Raw genomic sequence first — 25,474 nt, 5'->3', positions numbered from 1 at the left:
GCCTTTCCCGCCTTTTGCTTTTGAGAACCAATCAATGAGCTCATCCTAGAACCACGGGCCAATCAGTGCTCTCGGCTGCCGGCCACACCTTCCCCTCGGTCCTCCTGGCCCAGGTGGCGCCATGTTTCAAGGGCAGCGCGGGTGGTTCTGTGGCAGCGTCAGCCAGGACCTGAGGCAGTTCTGGGGTGGGAAGCCTGCAGAAGGGCCGCGAGAGGCAGGGCAGTTGCCAGATTGCCTGCGAGGCTCACCCTGTGCTTTTGCTTTTGCCTCCACAGTGGCGGAAGGAGGCACGGTCAGTGACGCGGAAGCCGCCGAGTTCCTCTTCAGCTGCGACGCCTCGCACCCCGACACGCTGAGGTACCGGAAGTCTCGGCTGGGCTCTGCGCCCCCAGGAGCAGGACTTGGGGATGACGCTGCAGCCCGCTAACACACCCTTGTGGTGGAATGAGGCAGGGAGCAAATTCTCAGCCGCAGATGTGGGCGACGTGGTCACCTGCCCTCTTTTCTTCCTCCCCATTGTTTTGTCTGCTTCCCCCCTGCTTTGCGCTTTCTGCCCTAATCCCACCTGAATGTTTCTGGCTGGCCCCTCACCTCTCCCTCCGTGGCACCTTGAGGGCCCCTCTGTGTCTGAACCCCGTTTGCAGCATGTCCAGACCAGACGTGCAGCCACCCCACACCCGGTCAGACCCTGTGCTCTCCAAACCTGAAACCTTCCTGGTCTCTGCTGAAGGATGAGCTCTACCGCAGGAATTAGTCCCTGGCCAGATCTGCACCCGGACCTTGTCATTGTTCTTCATCCTCACTGCCTCTATTGTAGGAGCACCTTGATCTACATCTGGCTCGACTGTCACCTAACTTCCCCACGGATTCCTGTGCCTGGAACCTGCCCTCTGCCTCTCCTTCGAGTTGCTGTCAGATTATGAGGCAGAGATCTACTCACTGCCCACCACCCTTCCTCTTTTCCCTCCTGACTACTCACAGATTTAGGTCTTGGCCAGAACCCACCTTCTTTATTTCCCAGTTTTCCTCATGTCTTCCATAGTCCAGTCAGCCTAAACTGTCATTACTGTACCTTTTTATGTCTGTTTTTCATCTTTCTACTTCCTCCTCCTCCTCTTGTTCATTCATTTTTTTCTCCTTCCTCCTTCTTCTTTCTCCTCTTTTCTTCCTTCCTCCTTTTCCTCTTTCCCCTCCTCCATTTTCTTTCTCCTTTCTTCCTCTTCCTTTTCCTCTTCCTCCTTCCTTCATTCTTTTCCTCTGTCTCCTTCTCTTCCTTCTCCTCCTCCTCTTCCTCCTCTTCCTCCTCCTCTTCCTCCTCTTCCTCCTCTTCCTCCTCTTCCTCCTCCTCCTCCTCCTCCTCCTCTTTCTTTCTGTAATGCTCTTTCTCATCTCTATGTGTCACCTTTTTCCAGGGCTAGGAGAGATGTTTTCTCTCTGTGTAGGTTTCCCTAACTTCCCTCCATGCCTCAGAATTAATTGATCCCTCTTATAACAATGACTATGGGTAAAATTCCTAGGTTACTGATTCTTTTTTTTGGTACTGGGGATCAAACTGGGGTCCTTGTGCTTGCACAGCAGGCAGTGAAACCACTGAGCTAAATCCCCGGCCCCTACAGATTACTGATTCTTAATACACTGATGATGTCCAGGTAACCATACTGTTTTAGGTTAAATTTCTCAATTTATATAATAATTTACCAAGTCTCTAAAGCTGAGACTTGCCTAGACTTAGGCCCCATCATAAGTATATTCTATAATGTACCCTACTTACAGTCATTTGTTCTTTCTTTAAAGAGACTGAATATGTTCTTTTTTTTTTTTTTTTTTTGGTGCTGGGAATCAAACTCGGGTCCTTGAGCTTGCGAAGCAGGCGGCAGAACCACTGAGCTAAATCCCCTGCCCTGAATATGTTCTTTATCTCATAACCTAAAAGATTTCCTTTCTTTCTCCTAGAATTTACCAGAGCCTTGATTACATAGAAGATAATGCTACAGTTTTTCATGCCTACTATCTCTCTGCAGTAGCCAATGCTGAAATTAAAAACTCAGTGGCTTTAGGTCATTTTGTTCTTCCTCCTGCATGCCTGCAAAAAGGTTAGCGAAGATCGTTCAACCAACACCTGTTTGCTCAATCCAGCAAATTCCCCATTAGGCAGCCAAATTCACTTTTACTCTTCTTTGTTCTCAATGAGAAAATGTTGAGTTTCGTGCCATTTAATACAAGTGGGAGGAGCATGGGCCTGGGATCAGTTTGCCTTGTGTGTATATCCTGGCTTTATTTATTCACACAGTCAGTGAGATACCCTCTTGGCCAGGTTCCAAGCCAGGTGCTGGGGAGTCCATGGTTATTAAGACAGATGCAGATCTTGCCCTTCAAGTGTTCCCCAGCTAGGACCCAGTGCTTACTAGTTTCCTATCTTTATTAAACTTTAAACTATTAAACTTTTCCTATCTGTATTAAACTTCTTCCATGTTGTTTTGAGGATAAAATAGTATAATGTATTAAAGCTTACAACATATGGAGAGCATTTAATATATTCTTTGCTAGTTTTGAATCTTTTCATTACTTTTCTGAATTTTTCTTTACATTTTCTTTAAAGGTTGGTTTTGATTGTATATATATTTGGGGGGCCCAGTACTTGGGATCGAATCCAGGGCCTTTGCACTGAGATACATGCCCAGCCCCTTTTTATCTTTTTAATTTTTATTTTGAGACAAGTTATTGCTAAATGGTTAAGTTGCTTAGGCTGAGTTTGAACTTGCAGTCCTCCTGCCTGAACCTCCCAGAGTGCTTGAATTACAGAGCATCACCTTGCCTAGCATGTAATTTTCTTCATGCTTCTGGAAGTATGTTTACATTTTTTCACAACCCTGTGAAATAGAAAGGGAAAAATAGATAAAGTGCTTCTGAGATTTGTGTTTTAGGTTTCCTTACTTGGAAGTTTCTAGTTAAAATTTTAAAATTTTCCTTACTTTGTTTTCTTACCTTGTTCATCTGTCCAAATCTTACCTATCTTTTCTGAGCTAACTTGAAATATTCCAATGTGTAGATTGACATTATTACCAAATGCTTAATATGTATCTTGTTTACCCAGTTTATGTCCATCTCAGAAAGGACAGATTGAAGCTGTGTACAAATTCCCAGTGAAGAGAGCATTAAAAACAAAAGCTAGCCACACATGGTAGCACATGCCTGTAATCCCAGCACTTGGGAGTCTGAGGCAGGAGGGAAGGAGAATCATGAGCTCAAGGCCACCCTGGGGTACATGGTGAAATCCTGTCTAAGAAACAAAATAGGGCTGGGGATGTAGCTCAGTGGTGCCACGCCTGCCTGACAAGTGCGAGGTCCTGAGTTTGATCCTTGGTACTGAAAAATAAATAAAACAAAACAAAACAAAAAACTTGAAAATATTTTCATAGAGACTTTAAAAAACCCCAACTATTGGTTTCTTCTGTAGTTGATGTCTCAGAAAGACCTAGATAAAATTTATAATGCTAAATTTTCCAAGTCCTTAGGCAAATAAATTAATTACTAGATGAGAGAATTGATTTACTCAAAAAGTATTTGTGCTGATTAGTATCCACTTTCAAAGAGCTCATATTATAGAATGGCTATTCAACCTGATTTTTAAATTATCATTCCTAACTTTGAATTTTTGTTTGTTTTGTTTTTTTGGTACCGGAGATAGAACTCGGGACCTTGTGCTTTCGAGGCAGGCAGCAGAACCACTGAGCTAAATCCCAGGCCCCCTACTTTGAGGTGTTTTTTTTTGGTACTGGGAATTGAACTTGGGTCCTTGTACTTGCGCAGCAGGCAGCAAAATCACTGAGCTAAATCCCAGGCCCCCTACTTTGAGTTTTAAAAATTTTTATTTTTACTAGTGCAAGTTTACAGTACGTAAGGGTTACAGTCATCACGGGGAGTTGGCACATGCGCATAATACATCTTCATTCTTTTTATATCCCCTGCCCTCCCTGCCCTTACCCCTCTGAGTTTAGCATCTTATGTTAAGATGTATTTAAATTTTTTAAAAATTTGTTTTCTTTCTTTCTTTCTTTTTTTTTCATACCGGGGATCGAACTCCAGTCCTTGCACTTGTGAGGCAGGTGGCAGAACCGTTGAGCTAAATCCTTGGCTAAAAATTTGTTTTAAATGAAACATACTCCTTTAAAAAAAAATGTATGTGCTTACTTCAGCAGCACATACACTAAAAAAAGTATATATGTATTTATCTACTTAGACATGAAGTTAATTTTTTTTTTTTAATTTTTTTTTGAAGTTAATTTTTTTTTTTGTGGTACTGGGGATTGAACCCAGAGAGTGCTGTGCCACACCACCAGCCTTTTGTTTTCTTTTTAAATTTTGAAACAAGGTCTTTCTAAGTGGTCCAGGCTGGCCTCCAACTTGCAATCCTCCTGCCTCAGCCTCTCAAGTTAGCTGGGATTACAGTTTGTCACTGCACCCAGCTAAAATTAATTTTAAGAATATATTTTATTTAACCTAATATATCCCAAATAACATTTCAATATATAATCAATATAAAATTATTGAGATATTTTACATTTTTGATACTAAGCCTTCAAACTCCAGTGTTTATTTTATACTTATGACATGTCTCAATTTGGACAAGCCATACACTGTAGTACTCAGTACCCATATTTAGCTAGGTGTTACCATACCAGACAGCAAAAGTCTAGAATAATGTTACTCTTTGTCCTCTGATCTACTGTGGAAACTTCTGAAGTCATTGAGTTGGGAGGAAGACAGTCACTTGACATACTGAATACTACAGAATTCCTGCTTACTAGACATACTGCTTATCTGCTTCTTTTAGAAAAGTAAATTAATTCTTGAGAATCTCTGCTCTACAAACTGAGCAGTTTTATACTTTTTATTTTGTCTCCACAGTGTCCTCTTTATTAATACTTGGTGTAATAGAGACACTCATACCAGGATGATTGCAAATTTGAGGGCAGCCTGGGCCGTTTAGTGAGACCCTGTCTCAAAAAAATAAAAAAGGCCGGGAATTGTAATGTAGTGGTAGAGCCCTTGCCTAATACCACAAAAACGCAACAACAAAAAAAGGAGACCCTGACATCTGATAAAGACATTCTAACAGGAGAAGTCTAAAACAGTGAGTCTTATAAAACATTAGAATTGTCAGGAATTTGTTAGAAATTCAGATTCCTGAGCTTCTCCTCAGTGGTTTGATTCAATAGGAATCTGTACTTTTAATAAGTATCCTAGGTGATTTTGATGCAGGTGGAATAATGGTGGCCTAGAAATTTCAAATTTCATGCAAAATTGAAAAATTACTTTAAAAATAGTATTGGATTTGTTTTTCTACCACAGAAATAAGAAGAAAAATTGGTAGTTTTATTTGGGAACAAGAACAACACTTTCTGATAGAAAAGGTAAGAGTGAATTAAAGTACTTGATTAGAATCTTCAATTTCAAATTTTTCTGAAAGCAATGAAATCTTAAAATGTTTACTTGTAAAACATTAGGAATAATGAGACAGAATAAAGCACATGATTTTATTTGACACTGTTTTAACAGTAATACATTGATAAAACTGAAGATTTTTTAAATAAATAAGACTATTCATGCCAGGCTTGGAGGCACATGCCTGTAATCCCAGTAGTTGGCGGGCTGAGGCAGAAGGATTGAAATTTTGAGGCCAGTCCTGGCCTACGTAGCAAGTCTGAGGCCAGCCTGAATTACAGAGTGAGACCTTGCCTCAAAACCCACAAAACACACCCAAAACATCATCATTTCAAAATAACAGTTCTGTTGGTATCTTTGGCTAGGAGATAAAAATGGATGTTTGTCTAAGGAGGAAAATATCTACTCTTTGATTTGTCACAGTGTCCCCAGGGACAAGAATGAAGATGGAGTGGTTTTTATTTGACAGTAATTACTGAGCATACCAGAACTGTACTAGAACTTAAAGATCATTAATTTGTTTAGTTTTATAAATTAAAAAAACAGGTGAATGGAAGGGAAAGACATTAGTTCACATAGACAGTTATAAGCAAAATGGAACCAAATTTTCTTTGTTTTAACCCAGTCCAGTGTTTTTTTCTACTAAAAAACTAGTATGTTTGTACTCGTTATTGACTCTAGAAATTGTTTTATTATATATATGATAAAGGATTTTGTCAATGCTTTAAAAATATTGATTGATGCTGAATAGCAGCTAATTATAACCATAGAACACATCAGGAGGAAGGCACTTTATTGAATGGGAATAACAAGGATAAATATGAAGGTCATTTGGAGAGCATTATTATTACTTGGAGTGGTTTTATGACCTAATTAGACTTTTCCTAATGACATTTTAGGTAAATGTGATAGTTACCAGTATCTGAGTCACTTTCAGAGTCTTTTAGAAAAGCTTAATATATTTAATTCTTCCAAAACTGCACAGCTAAATACCTCGCTATTATTTTGAGGTGGAAATAGTGTGTTCAGCATTTTTCATATTTTTGATTTGTAATTCACAGGAAGCCTAGAAACCTTTAAGTCAAGCATTTTAAGAAAATTTAAAATAGTAACTTTTTTATTTCCCTATTTTTATGACAAAAAGGAGTATCATCATATTAGAAAAAATTTCAAAAATTAGGGAACATCACCAGTTTTACTTATGCAGTGCAAAAATAGCTGACATTTAAAATATTGTAATCTTCTTTATGTATCTCTCAAAATATATAGCATAGCTATATGTGTATTTTTATAGCAAGCTAGACTGAACGAACCCATATCTAGCCGTCTGTCTGTCCATCCGTCTGTCTGGGTGGCTATCTATCTCCCATTTACTTTGTCTCCTTTGGTGAGGACATTTTTGACTTTCTCATTGGTTTGCTCATTTTTTGAAATGTGATTTCTTTTGCTATCCACAGCATGATGAAGTAACATCAAATGAAATAAATACCTTTAGGGAAAACAGTGAACTAGCCACAGAGAATGAAAAAGAATTATCCAAAAGGTATTGAATTCATGTACTTCACTGATATTCAGTTTAGTGTATGTGAATGAGCAGATTGTGTGCAATCTTCCTATGAGATTGATAGATTCATCATCATCGTCATCATCATCATTCCTGTTTTACAGAAAAGGAGGCTTAGGATTAAAAAGATTTATTTGTCCAAAGTCATACAAACTTTGATGAAGTGGGGGAGAAGTACGATGTGAATTGGATCAGTCTAATTCTGGCTCCCTGCATTGACTGTGCTGGCTGACCCTCCCAGGAAGGAAACGGGGTTCTATGTATGTAACGATAAGTTACATTGTTTTAAAAATATTTTAAAATGGAAAATACATTAAATTTTAGCAGTAATTTCCAAGTTAACAGTGATTTCCCCCTTTCCAAATTCTTTATAATGTGGTTACTTTGGCTTCAGAAATTCAGTTTAAAAGGCAGTCAAGCCTGGACTTGCCATGTGTTAGGGGAAATCTGAGAGGCCCCTCACCATGCATACTTATTCCTGATCTAGTCCCAATTCTGTATTTTCCAGTTCTGTAGTTTTCAAAGTTCATAGGCAACACTAGCTGTTCAAAAGTTTGGTGTTTGGCTGTAATAATCAAATAGCAATTTTCTTTCTCCATATGATAGTTAATGGATTTATTTATATATTCTTTCCACTTTAGGTTTTTCTTTTATTAAGGCTAATTTACTTAGCATACAGAGAAATCTGGGAAAAATATATCCAACCCAATAACAATAAGATTGACAAAGGGTGTGAATACACCTTAGGTAGTGTCTGCTTAGAGCCGTGTGTGTGTGTGTGTGTGTGTGTGTGTGTGTAGCCACCAGGGGTTGCAGTGAAAACATAAAATAAACCCTGACCCTACAGCTATGAAGTAATAATTTGCTAAATGGTGAACTCTTGTTGAACATTTGCTAAATAGAAGACATTTGTAAACTAAGCAGCTTACAGTATTTCATCTGGTTCTTACTGTATGAGATAGATAAATACTACAGTATTTGTGCCACTTTATAGTTGAGTAAGGAGGTTCAGAGAACCAAATCACGCAGTACTATTCAGGAGCAGACTGAATTTGAAACCAAGTTTAGCTGATCCAGGACCCAAACTCTTAAATATCATGCTGTTTTCCCTTCCCAAATGTTCCCCAAATCTTCTGAAAATTGCATGTTAATATTCATTTTAAAAATTATTTTGTTATAAATATAATGTATATAATTTGTCAAAATGGAAGATACAGAAAAAATAAAGAAAATTTAAATTAAAGTCAATCACACCACTTATTAGTATGTTTCCCCAGTTTTTTGGGGGGAGGTGGTACCAGGAATTGAACTCAGGACCTCGTGTTTGCCAGGCAGGCATAGCACCGCTGATCCCCCTAGTTTTATACAAATACAGTTAACAGAGTTGAGGTCGGGTAGCATGTACAGTCTGTCTCTTGATTTTACGTTTAACTTTCTATGGGCAGTTTCCTATGTAGAATATGTTTATTTGATATTATGACTTGTAAGGGCTATGTATGGTATTTCTTCTTATTTGTGTTACCATCTTTTTAATTATCTTTAAATGTTTAAAAGTTTGAGCCCAGCCTGGTAACTTAGTGAGATCTTGTCTCAAAATAAAAAATTTAAAAAGGGCTGGAGATATACCTCATTGTGAAGGCCCTGGGTTCAATCCTCAGTACCACCAAATAAGTAAATAAATAAATAAAAATAAATAAGATAAAGCTAAAACAAATCTTGCTCTACTTTTAAGATAATTTTCTTTTCTTTTCTTTTTTTCCCCCCAGTACCAAGGATCAAACTCAGGACCTTATGCTTGCAAGGCAGGCGAGGTGCCACAGAGCTAAATCCCCAGCTCTTTAAGATAATTTTCTTCGTGTAAATTCTCAGATGTGGAATTTGTGATAAAAGAGGTGTGGATTTATTTAAAGACTGTCAGAAATAATGCTGGTTACTTCCCCTAAAAGTACAAATTTAAGGTACTGTTAAAAAAATTAAAAAACCCTATAGGGCCAGGGATTTAGCTCAGTGGTTCCGCCGCCTGCCTCGAAAGCTCAAAGTCCCGAGTTCAATCCCTGGTATCAAAAAAACCAAAAGCAAAAATAAAGCACTGTTAGTGTTGAATATTATTAAGAAGTCCTGTTCCAATTTAATCGATGAAAAATGGCATTTTATTTTGTGTTTTTCTTTGATTACTAGTTGCTTTGAAGCTCTTCGAATTTGTTCATTAACATTTTGCGTTTCTTTTTCTGTGGCTCACTTTTTTTTTTTTTTTTTGGTACTGGGGATTGAACTCAGGACCTTGCACTTGTGAGGCAGGCGGCAGCACCACTGAGCTAAATCCCCAGCTCCGTGGCTCACTTTTATCCTCTCTCCATTTTTCTGTTGGAGGTCTCACTATTTTTTCTATCAACTTGTCTGATGTCTTTTGTAATAACTGTGTTATCCTTCTGCCAATTTGATAAATTGTACCCTCCGTTTGTTGCCTGGCATGTAGTTTTTTGTAGATATACATAGATATACATTTTTAGTTTTTATATCATTAAATTAATAATTTTTCAAATAGTTTCTCTACTGCTTCTGTGTTCAGAAAAGCCCTTTATAATTCAGAAATTTCAGAAATGAATAGGTTTTAAATTCTGGAGATACTTATTTTTGTGTATAGTATGAGGTGTAGAGCTAATTTTATTTTCAGGTTTTTTGGTTGTTTTTTTTTTTTGAAACAGAGTCTTGCTATGTAGTTCAGACTGGCCTTGAACTCACTATGTTTTTTTGGGTTTTTTTGGTTTTTTTGGTACTGGGGATTGAACTCTGGTCCTCGCACTTGCACAGCAGGCGGCAAAACCACTGAGCTAAATCCCTGGCCCTTGAACTCACTATGTAGTCCAGGCTGGCCTCAAACTCTCAGCAATCCTCCTGCCTCAGCCTCCCGAGTGCTGGAACTACAGTTGTGCACCACCACACCTGGCCTTTATTTTCGTTTTGCAAATAAATTTCCTTTAGCTTTTGAAAAACAAATGTATCAGAGTAAAAGCCCAGACTCATTCCTTTGTGTGTGTGTGTGTGTGTGTGTGTGTGTGTGTGTGTGTGTGTGTGTGATCCTGGAGGTTGAGCTCTGGACCTCACACGTGTTAGGCACGGAATCTATCACTGTACTACATCTCCAGCTCCTCCTTACTCTTTTAAAAAATATTATTCTTAGCTAGTTGTGCCTACTCATTTTTGTGTTTTAATTTTTCAATGGGTAACATGTTTACATGGTTTGGAATTTAGAGTTAAATATAAAGGGATGCTTTGAAAATATTTTGACTGTTAGACTCCACCAAGAAAAGTTTTGTTGTTTTTTTTTTTTGGTACTGGGGATCGAACTTGGGTCCTTGCACTTGCGCAGCAGGCAGCAAAACCACCAAGCTAAATCCCCGGCCCCTATTTTGACTGTTAGAGAGCTAGCTCCCTCCCAGAGGCAATCACTGTTACGTTTCTCATATATGCACATGTGCTATCAAATTCATGAACAGACTCTTTTTTCTTCTTTTTATTTTCTATAAAGTGTTGTGAACTTTGCACTTTTTCATTCAATAATTTGTCTTGGAGATCATCCCATGTTACAACATAGAATTGTTTTCATTTATACTGTGAGATATTCCATTATGTGAACTCACTATATTTTATTTAACCTTGTTTATACATACATATGTAATATATATATAGTTTATCTAATTCTAGTCCTCTATTTTAATGGACTTTTAGGTAATTTTGAGCTATTAAAAATAGTGCTTTAGGGCCGGGGATTTAGCTCAGCGGTTTCGCCGCCTGCTGCGCAAGCGCAACAACCCAAGTTTGATCCCCAGTACCAAAAAAAAAAAAATAGTGCTTTAGTGAATATTTCTCTCACTCTGCATGAGCAGATATGTGTGAGTAATTTCTTAGAAGGGAAATTACTAGGTTAAAAGCCATGTGCATTTGTATTTTTGATATTTCTTATCAAATTGCCCTCAGGAGTGGTTAAACCACTTTATACATCTACTCCTGTGGACCAGTGGGTTTAGTCTCAGACTTGTTGGAGAGCACTATTTTGCTTTATTTGTAAGATCTCATCTAACTGAGGTATAGTTTCTTTTGGAAGCGTTTAAAAGAAATTTAATTTTTTTAAAAAATTGAAAATAAAGGCTTCACTGTTATTCATTTTAAATTTATGTTTTTAGGAATATAATAAATTCAAAGATGACTTCAGTTTTATTGTTAAAGTTTTAATTTCTTTTTTTTTCTGGTATAGGGAATCAAACTCAGGACCTTGTGCTTATGAGGTAGGCATGGTGCCACTGAGCTAAATCCCCTGCCCTAAAGTTTTAATTTCATAAAATTATATTATCTATTGGTTACATGTAGTCCAAGTACAGGAAATACTATTACTTGACAAGTTATAAAATAGGATATTTGCTGGCACAGTGGCATGCACCAGTAGTCCCAGCTTCATGGGAGGCTGAGGCAGGAGGATTGCGTGAGCCCAGGAGTTTGCGACCAGCCTCCAGAGCTTAGGGAGACCCTGTCTTTCACAAAAAAAAAAAAAGAAAAAAAAAGAAAAAGAAAGAAAAGAAAAAAAACTCTTCAGCTCTTAAAAAATTAGAATATAGGGCTGGGGATTTAGCTCAATGGTTCTGCCTGCTGCCTCACAAGCTCAAGGACCCGACTTCAACCCCTGCTACCAAAAAAAAAAAATTAGAATATAGGGCCAAGGATTTAGCTCAGTGGTGCCACCACCTGCCTCCCAAGCTCAAGGTCCCAAGTTCGATCCCTGGTACCCCCCCCAAAAAAGAATATATAACTATGTTACACAAATGCGCTATGCATAATTTACTTTTTGAAGTCAAAAATCATTTCAAGATTGGAGGGCTGAGGATCTAGCACAGTGGTTTCGCTGCCTGCTGCACAAGCACAAGGACCTGAGTTCGATCCCTGGTACCAAAAAAAAAAATTATTTCAAAATATTACTGTAGGGCCGGGGATTTAGCTCAGTGGTTTCGCCACCTGCTGTGCAAGGGCAAGGACCCAAGTTCTATCCGCGGTACAAAAAAAAAAAAATTATTGTAAATCATGGTTTTCCCAAATATTGTTTTTTCATTTGTTATGGTGAAATATGGACGTATTAGTTAATAGAGTCTAAATTATTTGAATGCTGAAAAGTAAAAGTGCTCTGATCCCTTAAAAATAGAGTCTGCAATGTTTTTTTTCTGGTATAGTTAAGATTGCATATATACATACACGCATACTGCATATTTTCTCTCATTCTGGGGTATTATTGTTTTGCTTTCACTGATACTGAGAATGATCCGGGCCTTTACATGCACAATAAATATTTGGTTTGTGAAGTGGCCAAGAAAACCAAATATATATATACACACACACACACATATATATGCCCTTATATTACTCAGAAGCAAAAAAGAAGCTTACAGTTAACATTTTCATTCAATAAGATTAAAGTCTGATCAAAGAACCATTAAATTATAATATGTATTGCCTGAAATAAGTTAATAAATTCTCAATTGTAATACAAATCTAAATATGTATGTAAAAAAAAAAAAATATATATATATATATATATATTTGTACTTTGGTATTGACTGCTTTGAAACTTGTCAAATCTGGCACTTGGTGCATTTTGATGTGAGTTCTGTCCCAGTACTCTTCATTTGTTTGGTACTTGACACATCAGCTAGAACTTGTTGAAGTCGATTGCCTTTTGACTTACTACCTTTTCCAGCCAAAATGATTTGTTTGGTATTCATCGAGCCTTCCAGAGAGTACAAGGTCTGTGTGCATGCGTGCATGTGTGTGTGTATGTGTGTGTGTGTGTGTGTGTGTGTGTATATATATATAAATATAACTTTCTGTATGTTTCATTTTATAGCACAGAAAATAACTTTTTAAGGACTCCAGTTATAGAAAAGCAGATGTACTTCCCTCTTCAGGATTATCCAGTGAATAACATGTTAACAGGTAACTTAAAATTTAGAGTAAACTCAAGTAGGGGAGAAACAAGGAAGCAGTGTGCAGGTAAAGCTGCTGCTATACGTTAAGTCCCACCAAGTAGAACCCTCTCTACTCAGTAGATACAGGGAATAGAAGAGACATCACTCATATAGTAAATAAATTAACCTGCAAAACTGACCCAAGGATAGGCCTCATATTTTTGTGCTAAACCGTGGTCTCTAGGTTGGGTAAAAACACCCTTGTTTATATCAGAGTCAGGTTCCTCCCTCTTGTTCTGGCAGTTGTTTTTTTGTAGTGCTGGGGATTGAACCCAGGGCCTTGCCCATGCCTGGAATTGACTTGAAAGATAGATTATATGAACAACCCCAATCGTAGTTTCCATTGAAAAGTTGATAAAACACAGGCCCCTTTTCCACATGCGCGTGCGCGCACACACACACACACACACGCACACACACAAGCTTAACGTCCAAACTTTGCATGTAATTGAGAGACATGCAGATGCCCAGAAGCCAGCTGTAGGATCACCCAGTGTCTTACCTGAGTTCCCCACATGTGGAGAAACTGAGGGTGCAGCTGAGGGGCCAATTGAGAAGTGGCCACTGGGATTCGGACAGTTCTGAGCGAGGCGGATATTTATCTTGTGTGGGGGAGAGGATGGTTTTGTTTTTGTAGAAAAGACAAGACTTTAATTAGATCAGAGTATGCTGCCAAGGGGGTCAGTGGGCAGACTTCCAAGAGAGGAATTGTGCCACCAGGGTGAGAGAGTGGGTTCTTTATAAGGGTTTGAGGAGATGGAAAAGGGTTTAGGTGACAGATGGGATAATCTAAAGAAGGTCTTGTCTGAATCATCCAGAGATATTTGCATACTTTGATCTAGCTAACATGAAGTGAGGTCATTGATAACAATTTTAAAATTATTTAAAAAACACAACAATTAAAAAAAAACAATTTTAAAAGCATACGTTTTTGAAAAGAGATTTAAAAATAATTTGTATTATGTATCATTTTCTCATTCAACAGTATTAAAACTACCTCTCTGACAGTCCACAGATCCCTAGTGTCTTCTGTCATACCACTGTGTCTTCTAAATTTCTTCTGGTTTTTTGTTTTTTTTCTTCTTTGTCATTTGAATAGCAGAAATTATCCTTTCTGAAAGCACTTTAAAAGGAACTTTTAATGTATAATTTGGGGATATTGGGGGAGAAATCAAAGAAAACTGCCACCTAGTGATGATAATAGCAGGCAGTCCTGGCCTTTCAAGAGTTCCGTTGGGCTGCACAGGACAATGAACTGAACAGAAGCCCTTAAATTCTAAGAATGGGAGCAGCCAATGGCTGCCCAGAGGCACCCAGGACCTAACCCTTCAGCTAAAGTGTGGGGATCCAAAACTGAACTTGTGGTATATTGCTGGCATTGCCTGTGCTTCAGGTGACTCCATCAGTGGGTACGAAACATCTTGTGTTCATTGGACTTATCAAATGCTTAGTAACGCCATGAAGATGTCAGTGGTAAATACTAAAATCAGCCATAAAGTAAAGACATGCTCACCCAGCACCTGAAAAGAGCGGAGTCTTATGACCTACTACTTTTAGGTAAGGGTAGGACAGGGAATTTCTTCATGACTAGCTCCCAAGACAGAAACATAGAGGAAGATTTGAGTTTCTATGCTCTCCTGGAGGGAGAGAAAGTCTAGTTTCTCTTCCCTGAGCTTTTCTCTCCCGGACTGCTCTGGGCAGGGACCATGGATAAAAACCAAAAAAAAAAAAAAGGTATTATAATATCATACCTACACTTGTCATGGGAATAGTTTTACTGATGTAGCAATTTTTTATTCCGATCCTCATATGTCTTTAGAAACGTCAAACAGTGTATATGTGCAACTAAGTAAACATTAATACTTTTCTTCACTAGTTTCTTTTCCATAGGTACCAGCCATTAGGCTAACATCATGAACATGCAGCATAGCAACAATGCTTCCAAAGGTCTAATGTTATGCACACGCACCAGCTTCCCAGGGTGAATGTAACCCTTATGTACTGCAAACATGTACTAATGAAAATAAGAATTAAAAAGGAGATCTAGGGCCAGGGATTTAGCTCAGTGGTTCTGCCGCCTGCCTCGCAAGCAGAAGGACCTGAGTTTGATCCCCGGTACCAAAAAAAAAAAAAAGGAGATCTAATAAAGTAATGACCATTATTAAAATATAAAGTTGGGCTGGGGATTTAGCTCAGTGGTTTCGCCACCTGCTGCGCAAGCACAAGGATCCAAGTTTGATTCCCGGTACCAAAAAAAAAAAAATTATAAAGATACTGGCTGGGGATTTAGCTCAGTGGTTCTGCCACCTGCTTCGCAAGTGCAAAGATCTGAGTATGATCCCCGGAAGCAAAAAAAAAAAAAAAAAAAAATATATATATATATATATATATATATATATATTAATCAGTTTTATATGGTTGGATTCATAGTTTATTAATCATGAATTTATTACTTATTATTAAAGCAACTAAACTACACACATAGATATCCTGTTGGTCTTGATGGTAGTGGTGTCCTAAATTCAATCATACTTGAGCTGTACCAGAATTTTTTCATATAATATTTACTTTTAAATTAGATTTCAATTTCAGTATAAACCACAAACATTTGCATTACCTAAAATATAATCCTTCAAATAGTAGCAATTGCTTTCAAGTAATTGTTTAAAGTCTTTGAGTTCTTAAGCTTTCTACATTTAGGCAAGGTGTCCTTTCATTTTCCTAATACTCATATATCTATTTCATATTTCAGATTATTAATCAGAATCACTCCCATAACCTTGTTGATTGAGCAGTTATAGCGATTTTTCTAATTAAATTTTCACCAAAGAATGTTATCCCAGTGTTGGGAGTGCAGGAAAATGTTGCCTACTCTGATAGGGAAGATGAGCTATTTGTGCTGTTAGCAGCCAGTTGAATAATAGATAATTCTAAGTGTTTACTCTCTAAGCCAGTTATTCCTAGTTATCTTGGTCTAGGTACTTTTTTGTTCCAGCTCCAACCTGAACGTCACACTCTTAGCCAAGATACCCATGGTTTAACTGGGCATGGTGGTACATGCTTGTACTCCCAGCTACTTGGGAAGGTAAGGCAGGAGGGTTGTGAGTTCAAGGCTAGCCTGGGCTACATAGTGACGCCCTGTCTCAAATAATAAAATAAAATAAGGGCTTAAAAGGTGGTAGAAACGGGGAAGGAATATGTTTCCTGATTATTATCAGATTTGACGGACAATCTTTTCACTGGTATTATTTAATAATCCTTTTCAATTCTTTTCTAAAAAAACATGTTTTAAAAATCTTAAAGATGCTGTGTGTTAGCTTTCCATCACTGTGACCAAATACCTGAGAAAAACAGCTTCAGAGAGGAAAGGGTTTCAGATGTTCCAGGCCGAAGTTGGTGGCTCTGAGGCAGAAGCATCATGGTGGAAGGGCCTGGCTGAGGAGAGTGGCAAGAAAAGGGAAAGAGGCAGAGCCCTTCAAAGACACACCTGAGCGATCACCTGCTCCAGCGAGGCTCTGGCTCCCTGTCAGCCCTTGAGCTAGGCACTCCTCGGGGATTGAGACACTGGATGACATCAGGGCCTCAGGATCCGATAAGTTCCTCAGATCCCAGCAGCTGGCAGCCAAGCCTTCAACCCAGTGAGGCCTTTAGGGGACATTTTGAATCCCAGTCATAACACACCAAAAAATGCATGGTTTAAGATTTCAAATATGTATTGTATGTTTTTGCTTATTTTTTAGGTTACATATCAATTGATGCCATGAAGAAATACCTTGGGGAGTTACATGACTTTGTTCCCGGAAGCTCAGGCTATCTGGCATATCATGTTCAAGATGAAATCAATATGTCTGCTATAAAAAGCAAATTGAAGAGGAAATGTTAAGTTAAATTGTCCTTATATCTGGGCATTTATTTTCTATAAAATGTTACCAGAGATGTGCATAATAACTGCTCCCATCTGGGACCAGGAAATGGGTGGTGGAGAAGTCTTCTCTTTCTCAGTGAGTACCTGTGGAAAACTCAGGATTATTTTTGGCTCTGAGTTTTGTTGTTTTGTTTTTCGTACCAGGGATCAAACTCAGGACCTTGTGCTTGCCAGGCAGGTGCAGCGGGCTCTGAGTTTTGATATCTTTTTTTTTTTTTTTTTTTTTTTTGGTACTGGGGATGGAACTCGGGTCTTTGCGCTTGTGTAGCAGGTGGCGAAACCACTGAGCTAAATCCCCGGCCCTGAGTTTTGACATTTGTACTGGACTTTTCCCCCACCTTGTAACATGTTCACAAATTCTGAGTGTACAGATTGTCAGTGAAACATACTCTATATGAGCCTCTCTCTCTCTCTGTCAATTTCTTAAAAAATTTTAACATTCTGTTTTTTCTAGGTTCAATATTGTGAATGCAAGGTTTTATGATTCTGGTTATTCTATTTTGATTTTACAAGTTTCTGTCCCTGACTTGGTACATATGGAGTAAAACACTTTACTAATTCATTCTTCATGTGTGGGTGGTTTCTGATACTAAATGCCTAGGAAGTGACTGGGTCAGACAGCTCTGGTTGTTACATCCCCTGGGATGAACCCACGGGGCACCTTAGATCCCTGCACTGAACAGGACCTCAAAGAACATAGAGACGAGCGCATGCACTGTGTTTCCAAGGAGATAAAGATGTTGTTGCCTCTGTGTCAGGTGCATCAGAGTCTCTGGAAGTGAGGTCTCCCAGGGGTCGAGGGCTGGCCCCAGCCTCCCCAGTGTTGGGGACCACAGGCCCACCCTGCGTGCCCGGCTTCTCTGTGTCTTTAAACCAACTGAGGTTGTGTCACAACATGGTGATTTCCCATCATTATTCATGTGGTCGTGCCACGTGGAGTCTTGTGGGCTTACTACATTTTTTGCTTGCGCAGCAGGTGGTGAAACCACTGAGCTAAATTCCCGGCATTACTACATTTTGGAGATGTCCATGACCTGATTTTCGAAACTGTCATCTTGTTAGAATTGCTGTTCCTCCTAGAAGTGCACAGCAGCTGTAGACCACAGAACATGCACACTTAGGTTAGTGCTGGGGTGACTTGGATGTCTGTGGCCTCTGGCTCTGGCCTTTTTCATGACTCAAATTTAATAATACAGGCTTGTAACACTATTCTCACCAGCACTTCAGAATTATATTTTTCCACTGACAACTTTTCCTTTTTTTTTTTTTTTTTTTTTAGACAGGGTCTTGCTTTGTAGTTCAGGCTGGCCTCAAACTCATGATGATCCTGATCCTCCTGCCTCAGCCTCCCAAGTGCTGGGATTACAGGTGTGAGCCACCACACCCAGTTTATTTATTTTTTATTTTATTTTATTTTTTGGTACTGTGGATCAAACTCGGGTCCTTGCGCTTGTGCAGCAGGCAGCGAAACAACTGAGATAAATCCCCAGCCCCCACACCCAGTTTATATCCTTGAAATAGTACAGAAGCAATAAAATAATTTGATAACATAAATTTGTCAGGAATTAGAAGCACATGAAGAAATAAAATAGGCAAAGATGAACTATTTTCCTAAGAGTTTATTGTCATAAGTGGAAGTGAAAGGTAGTATGATTTTAAGTATTGCTCATGTAAATTGTTTCATTTTATGTGAGAATATCCTCAGTGTTTAATAATGGGTGGAGTGACCCCTTAATCATATTGCATCAGTTTAATGGATCAGCTTTTTTTCTTTTACACAGCTTTATTATGATATAATCTACATGCCACATAAAGTATATAGATCAGTGGTTTTTAGTATGTTGACAATTTTACAGCCATCACCACAGTCTTTGTTTTGTTTTTGGTGCTTAGGATTGAACCTAGGGCCTTTTACATGCTACAGTCTAAGTTCAGCACATTTTCATCACCAGGAAGTCCTTAGAAGCCACTCTCCAGATCCCAAAACACATACACAACCCCAATCACTAAACTACTTTCGGTCTCTAAGGTTTGTCTATTCTGCACATTTTATATGAATGTCATCATGCTGTACAAGCCTTCAGAACTGGCTTCTTCTACTTAGCATAATGCAGTCACGGTTCCTCTGTTAAATATTTCCACTCTGGGTATTATGAATGATGTTTCTATGAACACTTCAAGTACAAATTTTGTGTGGATGTATGTTCTGTTTTCTTGGGTTTATATTTAAGGGTGGAATTGCTGGGTCAGTGAATACATTTAACATTTTTTTTGTTGTTTTGTTTTTTTGGTACCGAGGATTGAACTCGGGTCCTTGCGCTTGCGCAGCAGGCAGCGAAACCACTGAGCTAAACCCCCAGACCCTACGTTTAACATTTTGAAGAACTGCCACATTGTTTTCCAAAGTGGCTGTATCATTTTCATACCCAGTAGTAATGTATGAGCGGTTCAGTTTCTCCAGTTCCTTGACAACACTTGTTATTGTCTATGGTATTGATTTATATTTGTTTGTGGTGCTGGAAATGAAACCCAGGGCCTTGTGCATGCAAAGCCTGCTCTACCACTGAGCTACACCCTCAAGCACTTGTCTGTGTGGTAGTGAGTGTGCCCTGTATCTCATGGTTTGGATTTGTATTTCTCTAATGCCTAGTGATGTCGAGCACCTTTTCATGTAATTATTGACCAGCTTTGGATCTTCTTTGAAGGAATATCCATTCAAGTTTTTTGCCTGTTTCTAATTTGGGTTGTCTCTTTATTATTGACTTCTAAAAGTTCTTTATATAGTAGACCCTTGAGTTACCACTGGCCCGACATATGAACAATTCAGGTTATAACTGGAATTTTAGTTTTAACTTATGAACAAAGTCTTTAGTTACGACCAGAATGCCAGCCACTTGTGCTTCCAGATGGTCTCAGATACAGATTTAACCCTTACAGAGTTCTGGAAGGAACATTACAGCATCCTTTCCTGTGTGGGATTAACTGAGAAATCCTGAGCCAGTGTCTCTCTAAGGACACTGAGATGTGCCTGTGTACAGGAGAGAGACTTTGAAGGCAGTTGATCAACTTGAATTACAACCAGACCTCGGGAACGAATTGAGTTCATAAGTCAAGTGTCCATCATACTTTTTGGATACAATTTTCTTACCATATATGCAATTTTCAAATATTTTTTCTATTCTGTGGTTTTTTTCCCTTCCCTTTCTTTTTTTTCTTTTTTTTTGTGTTGGGGATCGAACTCGGGTCCTTGCGCTTGCACAGCAGGCGGCAAAACCACTGAGCTAAATCCCTGGCCCCTCCCTTCTCTTTCTTAATGATATAGTTTGTAGCATAAGTTTTTAATTTTAATAAATCCAATTTCTATTTTCTTTCTTTTTTTTGAGACAGGGTCTCACTATGTATTGCAGGCTGGCCTTGAACTCATGTTGTAGCCCAGGCCAACCTGGAACTCATGGCGATCCTCCTGCCTCTGCCTCCCAGGTGCTGGGATTACAGATGTGCACTGCTACACCAGAGTTCTCTATTTTTCTTTTCTTGGTTGTATTTTTGGTTTTGTACCTAAGCCTATGCCTAACCCAAAATCATATAAATTTACTCCTATATTTTCTTCTAAGAGTTTTATGATTTTAAGTCTTATATTTAGCCCTTTGGTAAATTTTGAGTTATTTTTTGTATGTGGTGTGAGGTAGGAATCCAGATTCATTCTTTGGGCTGTGGACACTCAGTTGTTCCAGCACTATTCATTGAGAAACTATAATTTCCCCATTGAAATGTCTTATTAGAAATAATTTAAAAAAATTTTTTTTCCTGGGCCCTGAGTTGTAGCTCAGTGGTACAGTGTGTGCTCAGCATGTGCAAGGCCCTGGGTCCGATTCCTAGCACCTCCCCATTTACTTTTCTATGTGTGATGTGTTTGTGTGTGTGTGTGTGTGTGTGTGGTACTGGGGATTGAACCTAGGGCCTTGGCACTGAGCTCCATCCCTAGCACTTTTTAAAATTTAGAAACAAGGGGGCCGGGGATTTAGCTCAGTGGTTCCACCGCCTGACTCACAAGTGCAAGGATCTGAGTTCGATCACCCCTGGTAACAAAAAAAAAATTTAGAAACAGGGACTCACTGAGTTGTTAAATTGCACAGGCTGAACTTGAACTTTTGATCCTCCTGCCTCAGCCTCCCAGAGTGCTGAGACTATAGCTGTGTGCCACCATACCCGTCTGTGTGATGTCTTTTTTTTTTTTTCTGGTACCGGGGTTTGAACTCAGGACCTTGTACTTGCAAGACAGGCACAGTGCCACTGAGCTAAATCCCCGGCCCTATGTGATGTCTTATAAAAAATTAAACATTGCACACACATGTAACATAAAAAGCAAGAGATCCTTAGAACACTACTTTAAAAGATAATTGCTGAACAGTACTATAAATGGCCTGGAATAGCTGACCTCTGAGGGAACTTCTAGACCTATGGAATTATAAAGTTTCTCTGGGCAAAACAATTCCCAGAAATGGTATTTAGCATCAAATCCTATTTAGGGTGAGTGTCCTCTAGATATTCATATGAAAGGCCTGGCTGTTAAGTGATGTATCTTACCTTCCTGTCACTATTGGATAGCAGTAGAAACTGCTCGAGGTATTAATTCTATGAAAACCTATAGACCTTTCCTGGAGTACATGTCTGGCTTTTGCTATTTACTTTGTGTTCTGCATTTTGCCAAAGCAAACACACATGTGATACCAGACTCCTACCCATGCATCGGAAGGCCTCGAGTCTCAGCAGCTGCCTGCCAGCATCAGAAAGCAGAGCGTTTTCTTGCTTTAAGTCCCCACCACAGCACTTAGCTTGTGACCTTGGACCTTTAACCTGGCCACACCTCCGCTGTGTGGTAAGGGCAAATTGATAATGCCCAAATAATAGGCAGATGGTGAGGACTAAGTGAGGTTTCTTTCATAAAGTAGGTGATGAACAACCATCAAACTGAAGTAAGCAAGTTAACCAGAAACCCCCCAAAGGCCTGTGCCTGAACTTCACCCCTTTTCCTCCTCAGACTGCTTGTTCAAAGTGGTAAGTTAACCAGCACCTAGCTTACCTTGTGGTTCAGAACAAAGGACAGGACCTGTTATACTGTGGCCCTAACCATAACGATAGGAATTTCCTGCTGGACCCCAAATATTGGATTTTAATCTGACTTGCAATCTGCTTCTGTACCCTGTGCTTGCTCAAAGATGAGATCATGACATTCTATTGTGTGGTTGTGTGGTTTTTCCCTTTAAAAACAGGGCTTCCCTACTTTCTCGGTACCAAGAGGGAGTTAAGAGTGAGAGCTCACCTTTTGGTCGCCGGCTATAAAGGACTTTTAATTTGGACATTTTCGTGGCATGATTCTTTTTGCTGAAACGGCTATAACAAAACTAGTACCTTTTATAGTCAAATTGGAGTTACTAGGTATGGGGAATTAGAGTTAGGGGCCTTGATGCTTCTGTAAGACACAAAGTTCATGACAGCTGTGGATTCCCCATCCTGAAAGGTTGGAAGACAGAAGTTAACAGTAGCTGAGGGGAGAGAAGGTGTTCACCCACACTGTTATGTAGTTGAACTCTAAACAGAAGCTTTTAAAAAGCTTGATTAACAAAAGCAACTATTTGAAGTAGATTTTTCAGTGAACAATGTCAATGTAATAACCCTTATTTCTTCTCAGGGAAAATTTTTTTCATTCTTTAGGAAAAGATCTATTGTGGAAATGTTAATTATTACCCTAAGTACATAAATAATTATTTGTACACCACTTTTTTTTTTCTTTTGGTACCGGAGATCAAACTCAGGTCCTTGTGCTTGTGCAGCAGGCAGGGAAACCACTGAGCTAAATCCCCAGCCCCATGAATAATTATTTTCAAGGTAAGTGTACTGAGTGTTTGATTAAAAGATCAAAATAGGCAGTATGGCTTTTAAAAATAATACATGCTGCTGATAAAAATATGAGAATGTTGAAAGGTCAAAAGTAAAAGAATGGAAAATGACATACCATGCAAACGTTAACCCAAGCAGAGCTGGTTTAGCTGTATCAATATCAGACAAAGCAATCCTTACTAGAGAGAAGAGGAATACTAACAACGACAAGAAGTTATATTACCTATACTGCTCAATTTGTGTTCACCTAATAACATAGCCTCAAAACACGTAAAACAAAAATTCTATGGAACTGGAAGCTGGGGGTGTAGCTCATTGCACAACCCTTGCCCAGCATGTGGGATGCCCAGAGTTCGTTCTCCAGCACTGGAAAAAATGATAGAACTAAAAAGAAAATGCATAAATATAAATTCATACTGAGAGTTGTGGGTTTTTTTTTTTTGGTACCGGGGATCGAACTCGGGACCCTGCGCAAGGGAGGCAGGCGGCAGAACCACTGAGCTAAATCTCCAGCCCTCATAGTGAGACATTTTTAATACACCTCTCTCAGTAATTTATAAAACCAAACCAAGTCATTAAGGAAATAGATTTGAATACATAAACTAATAATGAACCCGATGAGACACAGAATATCATATTCGACAGTTACAGCTCCTCTTATCCCTGGAGGCCGTGGGCTCGCTGGGCTCGGGTGGGCGGACCTCCCTGGGCTCTCCCTGGAGTCCGCGGAAAGCTGGAGTGTACAGGCTACGCAGGGCACGGTCCAGGACGGCGCCCTTTGGTCACTAGGCCTGAGGCCCAGCGCTGCTTGGCCTCCGTTTCCTTTCGGGACTCCTCATCGCCGCTTCCCACCCAGCTAGGGGTCTCGAAGCATGGTGGTTTCAGGCAGTCACGCTTCTCCTGAGAACCTGGAAGCAGAAACGGCCAGGCCAGGTGCTTCCCGCTCGTTGGTTACAGGCCTGTCTTCCCCTGGTGAGTAAAGTGACAGAGTGACGTCACGGAAGGCCGTGTGGCCCGGGAGGCGCTGGGCTGGCGTCTCTGTACAGACCTCGTGCTGCAGCTACCCCCACATTTCAGAGAGCGCAGATCAGTCCAGTGCGTTGTCCGACTTCAGTGCAGTTAAGTGAGCCCAGTGATGTATGCCTGGACGCCAGGCACTCAAGGCCGAGCCAGGAGGATCTTAAATTCAAGCCTGGGGGCGCGGGGGGGGGGACTTAGCAAGAGACCCTGTCTCAAAAATATTGAAATAAAATAAAAATAGAAAGGGCTGGGAATGCAAAAACATGTGGGGGCTTCTGAGTTCAATCTCCAGAATCACACACACAGAAAAGGGGGAAAAACCTGTAATATTCTCATATTTGAATATTAATACACTGACATAACCCATGCATCAAAAAAGAAATCACAATGAGAATTAGAAAATATTTTAAATTTGGTGATAACAAAGTACAAAAGTTGTGGAATGCAGATAGTGTCATGCTTTAGGAAGTTGTGGAATCCTGGATTCATAGGTTAGACATGAATAAAGGCTAAAATGTAGTGAGCTAAAAATTCATCTCAATAAATTTGAAAAAAATTTAAAAACTCCGAAAGAAAATAAAAATAAGGAAATAATACAGATAAGAGCAGAAAATGAGGGAGAGGGAAGGGGAAAGGAAGGGAAAAAGAAGAAAGAATGGAAGGAAAAAATGGAAACAAAGCTTTTATAATGAGAAGAAGAGGGGTTGAAGGGGGGGGGGGAAATGGGCAAAAAAGAAGAATCAAGAGATATTGTGTGCAGGTCCAAATTCCCTATGATGAAGGTGATCATTATGTATAATCTAAAATCTACCAATAAACTTAATTTTTAAAAAAGAAATGAAATAAACATAATAGGATCAACAACAAATCAAGGAGTTATTTCTCTGAAAAGATTATTGATAAACTTCTAGTAAGACTGGGGAAAAAAGTAAAAAAAAAAAAAAAAAAAAGAGGCGGGGGAAGAAAAGAGAAGGATTCCAAGCACAAGGCCAGCCTGGGCAATTTAACCATTTAGTGAGACCCTCTCTGTCTCTCTGTCTCTCTGTCTCTCTGTCTCTCTCTCTCTGTCTCTCTCTGTCTCTCTCTGTCTCTCTCTCTCTCTCACACACACACACACACAGGAGACTTCAGTTTCATTCTGTTAGTCCGGGCAGGTAGAGAGGAAAGCCACCTCTTAGGAAAGTATCTGCTCCTTTTGTTCCTGGAATTTCATAGAGGAAGATGACACCAGGAGATGAGCCATGAAGACAGAGAAAGCCACAGGGTCAGCGTGACAAGCACCTGAGTGATGGTGGGAAAGCGCAGTGTGAAGGGAAAGAGGCAGCCACATGTGACCTGTGACGTCTGGCGGCATTCTGGGAAATAATGAATGCCGTTATTTCCTCCATGCAAGAGAGGAAAAGAAGGGCATAGCGCTAGGCAAGAAGGAGGAGGAGTTTCATGATGGCGAGGTTTTTTCTAAAACAAGAAAGAGAGAACCAGAGGTAGCCATATGAAAATGGAAGCATCCCATAACAGACGCTATTCTGCAGAAGGGCTAAGTGTGGCATTTGATCATCTTGTCACTGACAATCATGGAGCAGGGGTCCAGGAACTCAAAGCACCAGC

The 25,474-nt window shown here is 39.5% G+C and overlaps 1 protein-coding gene across 1 annotated transcript; it reads left to right on the top strand.

The window, feature by feature from the left end:
* The first annotated feature begins 109 nt into the window (after positions 1–109).
* Terb2 (telomere repeat binding bouquet formation protein 2) lies at positions 110–22,305 on the top strand. Its single transcript, XM_004835484.4, has 7 exons — positions 110–185; positions 276–357; positions 1,954–2,093; positions 5,353–5,414; positions 6,903–6,988; positions 12,900–12,988; positions 16,761–22,305. Exons 1-7 carry the CDS (start codon positions 122–124, stop codon positions 16,901–16,903), a joined length of 666 nt encoding a protein of 221 aa, XP_004835541.1. The 5' UTR covers positions 110–121; the 3' UTR covers positions 16,904–22,305.
* The last annotated feature ends 3,169 nt before the right edge of the window (positions 22,306–25,474 follow it).

The sequence above is a fragment of the Heterocephalus glaber genome, unplaced genomic scaffold (genome assembly GCF_053883595.1).
Source record: "Heterocephalus glaber isolate CG9 unplaced genomic scaffold, H.glaber_assembly_v1.0 deba00000122, whole genome shotgun sequence".
In the NCBI taxonomy this organism is placed as follows: domain Eukaryota; kingdom Metazoa; phylum Chordata; class Mammalia; order Rodentia; family Bathyergidae; genus Heterocephalus; species Heterocephalus glaber.
Note: the sequence above shows the minus strand (reverse complement) of the source record. Positions and strands in the feature narration are given on the sequence as shown.